Source organism: Carlito syrichta, unplaced genomic scaffold (genome assembly GCF_000164805.1).
Source record: "Carlito syrichta isolate Samal-C Ts95f unplaced genomic scaffold, Tarsius_syrichta-2.0.1 Scaffold316389, whole genome shotgun sequence".
Classification (NCBI taxonomy): Eukaryota; Metazoa; Chordata; class Mammalia; order Primates; family Tarsiidae; genus Carlito; species Carlito syrichta.
Genome location: NW_007260485.1, coordinates 247,939 through 255,714, shown reverse-complemented (window position 1 = coordinate 255,714; position 7,776 = coordinate 247,939). Strand labels below are relative to the sequence as shown.

At 41.4% G+C, this 7,776-nt stretch overlaps 1 protein-coding gene across 9 annotated transcripts in view; it reads right to left on the bottom strand.

Annotated features, from left to right (window-relative positions):
• ABI2 (abl interactor 2) overlaps positions 1-7,776 on the bottom strand; it is a 68,239-nt gene continuing 60,463 nt past the window's right edge. For all 9 annotated transcript variants that reach the window (XM_008074304.1, XM_008074306.1, XM_008074301.1 and 6 more), the window contains one exon: positions 1-4,478. In XM_008074304.1, coding sequence (XP_008072495.1) covers positions 4,303-4,478 — 176 coding nt within the window. In that variant the 3' untranslated portion in view covers positions 1-4,302. The remainder of the gene's footprint in view (positions 4,479-7,776) is intronic.

Here is a 7,776-nt window from a genome sequence, read left to right as displayed (position 1 = left end):
TATACTTTGTGGGGATTTATTGAGGTCAAGTTCTTAGTACACAGCAACGATTAATTCCAAATACAATTAAAAAATTAAAAAGTGAACGTTCCCCACTCATCTGGAGGTGGTTGGATGGCACACAAGGAACATCACCGGCAACAGACGGCTCCCTCATGCTTTCCTGAATGGTATTCACTCCTTTCATAACACCACTGGCTCTCCCTCGGGGAGCTGAAAGTACTACTGGCCAGATCACACACTGCTTATATTCTTTTTTGTAAACCATTTTAAGAAAAATGGTACATGGATACAAAATGTGATAAAAACTGCTTTTCCATAGAATTCTGAAGTTGCAAAAGAGGTTTCATTTTAATGTGAAAATAAGCTTTATTATTATTTTTTTACAAAAAAACCTTAAGATATTTAGCAAGGATCATTTATACACAGCTAGGCCCTGTCATTTCATTCACAATTTTTTTTTTTAGATCTGTGAGATTCTCAATAAAATAGGAACAAAGAACAGCATAAAGAATAAACAAAGGTAACAGCTCAATGCCTCCATTTAGTAACTTTTATAAGGCTCTCAAATAAGGCTGTTTGCTATGCTGTGCTCCTGCTAGTGTTGAACTAACAGGATACATTTTTACTCCACATACCTTACGGAAGAATGTTTATGCTGAGTGAAGTTTCAAGGGGGCAAATAAGATTATTTTCACTAATTAAGGTTGCACTTAGTACACTCCTTTAAGCAATTCTGTTGGCACATCTTTTTAAGTATATTCCCGAAAACATCAAGTAGAACTCTTAATTTATAAAGAAAAATACAGCACATTTAAGACAGTTGTAGTGCAGGAAAGCGTACTGGGCATGCAGTCAGAAGCTCTAACTTACTACAGCTCTTCTCTGCAAGGTAACATCTCGCCTCATCAGCCACGTGAAATAGCACTTTAAAATCCCATCTAGCTGTAAAACCCTGTAATTCTAAGTAGGTCATGTGGGAGGAATTGCCACCTTCACACCAGTTAAGAGGTCCTGGCCAAGATGTCCGTGAGTGGACAGATCCCCCACTCCAAAGATCTGGCAGTCGCCTATCAAGTCCTCCATCAAACCTTTTCAAAAGTAAAGACGGTCTTCAGGACTTGCCATGCTCTCTCCATGGAGGAGAAAAGAAAATAAGAGCAGATCTTAATGCAGAAGGGTTACCTACTAAAAGAAAATGAACACAAAATGATAAAAGTAAACTATCATTTCGGTGCCTCCCAAACAAAAATCTTCAGGAATTCTCTTTAATCCACATACAACTCACTAAGGAGCACAGCAGCACCACAGGCATTACCGTGAAGGTGCATAAGCATTCCCTCTAGCTGGACTAGAACAGCAGTCTGAGGAAGGAGAAGGGGATGAAATGTTCCTCACCCTTTAGGAGCTGCAAAATTAGCAAGCCCTTTCCCCGGTAAGATGGGGATAGCAAATGCCTCTGAGGGAGAGAGGAGCAAGTAGCCAAAAGATGTAAAATATTAAGACAGCTGGAAAGACTCGTTCCAAACAGCAGGCTAGATGGCTCAGGTCTCAATTTCAACACATTGGCACTATTTTTGTTTCCTATTTATTGCCTTTGGACATAAGGTCAAAGACAACAAGAAAATGTATTTTCATTCATAGCCCCATGGTCTTTCGAGTATTAACAGCAAAAAAGACAACTGTTCAGTCACTCCTTTAAAGGGGGGGGGTGGACACACAGTCTCACACACACTTCTGGAGGGAAGAACCCTTCCCCATACCCTCCATCCTGAGGAAATGGCTGCTTCCTGGTCAGGAGATTTTACAGTTGGGTCATCTTTGCTACAATGTTAATAGTATAGAGGTTGCTAAGACCTTCTGAATTCATTTGTAACTCCTAATACCAACCATCTTTTAGTTTACAAAAAGATAAACGAGGGAAACTTACAACAAAACAGGAAATACCCTCACAAGCTGTTAATAGCATGCAACCTATGAAATACTACACACATTAAAGTCTCCATTACCTCAGGCCATGACCATCCTCATTATATGGTATCCTTCCAAGACAATCTACAGAATTCAAAACTGTACAGAAATTTTAAAATATGCAGAAAATTCAACAGGTATTGTTTGTAAAACAAAAGCCACACACACATTAGTGCGAAATAATAAAGAACCTTGGCTGACTCATGAATCCCCCACTGCAGTTCTTCCAGACAAAGGATGTGTCCAGTGTCCTCCGCAGTCCAGCAGGGCTCCCCAGCCCGCCGCGCTCCTGCCAAAGGTCCCCACCTCTACTGCAGCTGTCTCCTCTGCTTCTGTAGTGGTGAGCTGTGAGAACTATTTTGTGGATTTCAAAACACTCTGCCTCAATAATCCACTCAGCTTTCTCAGCAAAAAGCCATTTAAATAACTGGAACATCTAATTTTAAAACTGCATTCCTGGCTATATGCCGGTGCTAAGAAGAGCTCAACCTATCCCAGCATGGTCTACTCTGAACCCATAATGGAGCTCAAGGCTTAGAGGACACCCGGGGCCATTACTCTGCAGGAAAAGAAGGAATAAGTGGCACAGAGGAAAACAAAGTGGGGAGTGTACTGCAGGCAAGTCAATGCAAGCAAGAGCAGCAGAGCTGAGAAAACCTAAAAGCAAAATAGCTACTCGCGATGTGTTTTAAAACTGCAACTTTAAAACAAAAAAGGGTCCTGATTAGGAAACTCTAGGTGGGCTACAGCTCAGACAACAGACTTACAAGTGGAATGTTACCTTCTGCCACACTTCTGAGGTTCCTCACACAATACCACATGCATTCGTCTCTCAGCCAGTCCCCATCTGAACTATTCCACCACGTTCTAGGCCGACGACATGTGACATGCATGCAGCTGCCACCTATCCCTTTCACCCAGGTAGGTGCTACCTGGCCAAGCCCTGGAGCTGCACAACACCACAGCCTCCACCCACAGAGGGCAGGCTGCCAGAGTCTCCTCAGTGTTCATTCTCCCGATGACAGTCATGACCATTAACCCAACTGCCCTACCAACACCACTGAATCTGAAGCTGTGATTACTGTTCAGATGGGGATTCTTTTTGTTATTGTTCTCTCAAAGTGATATTAATTTTTATCAGTGATTGGGTAAGTATTTTGGCCTGTTACCCTTATCCCAAAATTATGTTCTTACTCGGAGATATTAGGGTCAAACTCTTACTAAGTGCAGCTACTTGAGTCTAGCCACACAAAATCAGGAGAGTGCTGACCTTTTCTAGACTTGAGTGAGTAAATGGCCCAGCAGCAACGAACCTTGGCCAGTAACAACATCCAGCGAGCACAGGCACAAGCCTCTCATTTCCAGTGACTGTAATGAAATTTGAAATACCCACTGTTCTCTTCTAAAAACAAACTGCTTTTCTAAATAGTGAAAGAACTGATAGTGATAGTTGGTCTTACCTCCAAGAGCCTGCTCTTCAAAACACCTAAGCAGGGCTGCAGGATGCCGCTGAGAACTTTTCTATGGGTCAGGCCCCTCAGAGCCATGAGAACCTCACGACTGGCTTCACATACCTGCCTCCGCCTATTCACGAGCTACACGTTTCACGCCAGACCTCAGAGACAATGCCATCACAGACAGCGCACAGAAAGCACTGTGGCCGCTGTGAAGCCTCCTCCACAGTTCACCCACCTTCCCATCTACCAACGGAGCCACATGAAGGGATGCCAGTGCGTCCAGCAGTACACCGCTTGGTGCACCCGGATGCTGAGAGAATGCAGAATTTGCGGTGTTAAAGAGGGGGAAAGCCACTTGAAGTGATTGTAAAAATGGCTAAGTATGCTATCTAAACACTAAGTCCCTCCTCTCCATACGAGTGAAAGAAAATGAAGGGCTGGGGTTCCCCACCGGGTCACGAGACCAGCCCCTTAGCAAAGGCAACGAGGAGCAACCAGTGCCACAGGCGCTACAGGAGAGACCCCAAGGGTGCGCGGTTTTCCTGAGAAAGATCCCAGATTTTTATGAATGGGTCTTAATCTGACTTGTTTTAGCTACAGGTTATGTTGTACCTCTGACCTATTCAGAAATAGTCACTTTATTTCAATCCAAACAGCTCAGCATAGTACAAATATTGGCAGAAAGATCCATTTGTTCAGACTCAGCTTGCTTTTTTGTTTTAATACTGGGCAATAAACCAAAAAAAAAAAAAAAAAAAAAGTAGTTTTTATCATTTGTATCCTTCATTCTGTTTTACTGGAGTGGAATCCCCAGGGCCTTGAAATAATCTGGGAAGACCTGACCGTCCCGTGGGGGAAGCACAGCTTGAAGAGCTTACTCAGAATAGTGCATGATGGACTCCACATAATTCCCAGGGAACAGCCCAGTCACTCCGTTCATAACGCCCTCATACCAACCATCGTCGTTCTTCTTGATGACATAAATAATGGCTCCTTCCTGAAAGGACAGCTCATCTTCCTTGTCTTTTGTATAGTCATAAATCGCCACAACTAGGGAGGAAAAAAATAAGATAGACTGTGAAAGAGAATAATATTCCTAGAAAGACTGAAACAAATGAGTACATATCCATTTCCTTTCCCAACTTCTGCAGCACTCAAGCATGGTGACTTGTGACTTTCTAAATAATCACCAACGAAAAAATATATATCTTTTTTCTTTTTTTTTTTCTAACTACTAACCAGTGCTATCCAATGGCATCACATTTTCTGGGGGAGGTTGGGTTCTAAATTGAGTACAAATGGTGAAAAAACATAGTTAGTCAATCTTCCCCTTCAAGAGCCTATGGGAAAGCACCTCACTGAAGAGAGATACATAACCCCAGAGTCAAGAAAATGCTTCTTCATTTGAGCCTATGTTGAGGCACTATATTGTGTAAAAAGAAAAATGCTTTCTTTTAAATATTAGAATTATACTAGTGCAGTGAGATACACTATGAGGAACAAGTGAGAAGACAGTCTAAGGGAATAGCAGATTTATGTCTCCTTCCTCATACTTTCTGGGGCCTATGCCTATTCACTGGGTAGAATGGTGGTTGAATTCCCACAAGTTATATGTGTAAATGAGGGGAATCCACTAAATATATTCTTTCAAAACATATGCTGCATTATGTCACCAATTTAATATAATCACAATAACAGACTAAAAGTGTCAAGAAAACCAAGACACCTGTAACCTCTCCTGTGATCTTCATTGCTTAAATCAGTGGTCTTCAACCTTTTTGGCATCAGGGACCAGTTTCATGGAAGAAAATTTCTCCATGGAATGGGGTGGGGGGAGCGTGGTTTTAGGATGATTCAAGTGCATAACATTTATTGTGCACTTTATTTCTATTATTATTACACTGTAATATATAATGAAACAATTATACTATTCACCATTTAAAAAGGCACAGATGGAAGTGGTAAATAAAATAACGGGCAGGCCATGTATGGACTAAAATAAGTGTCAGATTCTGACTTAAATCCTGCCACCAGATGCAGCTGTACAACTGAAGTACATCAACTCACTTGCCACTCACAGATAGGCTGCAATCAACTGGTTTATTATAGTCTCTGTGCAGCGAAACCTTACTGTTAATGTTAACTGTATTTGCAGTTGCTCCCCAACCCCAGCGTCACCACCTCAGCTCCACCTCAGATCATCAGGCATTAGATTCTCAAAAGGAGCATGCAACCTAGATCTCCTTGCAGTGCAGTTCACAGTAGGGCTCGCACTCCCAGCAGGCAGAGCTCAGGTGGTAATGTGAGCAATGGAGAGCAGTCGTAAATACAGGTGAAGCTTTGCGTGCTCACCCACCGCTCACCTCCTGCTGTGTGCCCTGATTCCAAACAGGCCACCAACCACTACCAGTCCATGGACTGGGGGTTAGGGACCCCTGGCTTAAATCACTTGGTAACTGGATGCTTTCAATCATTATCTCAGATGATCTCTGATCCTAAGTATTACATCTCCCTCAACATCTTAGTTACACTGGGATAACTTACAACTTGCTCAGATCCACTTGGAGAATCTCTTTAATCCCTGTATCTTTTTTTTTAACCACTCAGAATTTCACTCAGTGAAATCATCTATCTACTGTTCCAAGAAGCATATACCATCAACCCTATGTCTCACAAAAATAAAAGAGAAACTAACCACAACAGGGACTTATTATATAATGCAACTGACCCTACTTCAAGAAAATGTGTTTCTGGCCTGCTTTAGTAAAAATTTAATAGCTTCCTTAAACTGTGAGGGTTTTCCATTGTAGTGATGCCAGAAAATGTGTTAGAGAGTTCAAGCTAGGAGAGTTCAGTGTGTATTTCTCAAAATAAAACCAAATGCCTGAACACAATAAATGTAAGTAAATGACATGCAAGTTTATAAATGTAAGAGAATATGTATATAATATTTAGCATTTCTAACATTTTCTAGCTTTTTTTTTTAAAGGAAAGAACATTCTTGATGCTTACAGAAATGCAAACACACTGGAAAGTAATTCAGAAGAAAGTATGAAAGCTGTCACAAAAAAGACTAGAAAGTTATTAAGCTCTACAAGGTCTGACAATTAAGTTCACAAACTCGCCACCACACGCTTACGTTGGCAGCACTGTACAAACAAATAGGTAAGGTTTCATAACCTTGACATATCAGTGTCTCACAGCTGTGTTCATGTCAACGTGTGGCGGCGGTGTCACTATCATTGCAAGTTTTTGTGTGCCATTGCCAGATGTTGGAGCTTGAATTAGAGCAACAAACAAACATTAAATTCCTTGTTAAACTTGGCAAGAGTGGAAGAAGAATCAGGGAGGTGATATTCAGCAATGAGGTATGTCGCACTTTTTCTAGGATGAGTTGGCAAACTTAATTGTCAGATCCCCAAGTTTATGGGGATAATGCCATAAAGAAAACAGCAGTGTACAAGTGTATTAAACATTTTTCTGAGGGGAGAGAAAGTGTCATTGATGGAGAGAGGTCAGGACGGCCAGTTACAAGCAGGACTGATAAAAACACTGCAAAAAATTTGTCAAATTGTGCATCAGAATCTTCGGCTCTCAGAAGCATAGCAGACCAAACAAACGTCAAGAAACAGGAAAATCTTAACTGAAAATCTTAGCACGAGAAAGGTGTGTGCAAAATGGTGCCAAAGGAGCTCTTGCACCATGACAATATACCAGTTCACACAGCACTGTCTGAGAGGGAGTTTTTAGCCAGTAAACAAGTAACTGTATTGGAACACCACCCCTATGTAACTGATCTGGCCCCCAATGACCTTTTTCTTTACCTGAAGATAAATAAAATATTAAAGGAGAACATTTTGATGACATTCAGGGCATTAAGGATAATATGATGACAGCTCTGATGGCTATTCCAAAAAAAAGAGTTCTAAAATTGCTTTGACAGGTGGACCAAGTGCTGGCGTTTGGTGCACAGCTTCACAGGGGGAGTACTTCAAAGGTGACCATAGTGATATTCAGCAATGAGGTATGCTGCACTTTTTCTAGGATGAGTTGGCAAACTTAACTGTCAGATCTCATATGTACACCCATTTTCTTCTTTAAAATGTAGAAACTGGATTAAACAGAATATGATTCCAGGGATTCTGTTTATAGTGGTACTGAGCTGAGAGTCTTAACAACTGTTAAACCTTTTTTCTCTTATCAAAATTAGGGATGACTATTATGAAATTAACTGCTTTTTTAAAACAAAAATATATGTTGTTAAGAATATTCATTCTTGGCCAGGCTCGGTGGCTCAGCCTGTAATCCCAGCACTTTGGGAGGCCGAGGTGAGTGGATTGCCTGAGCC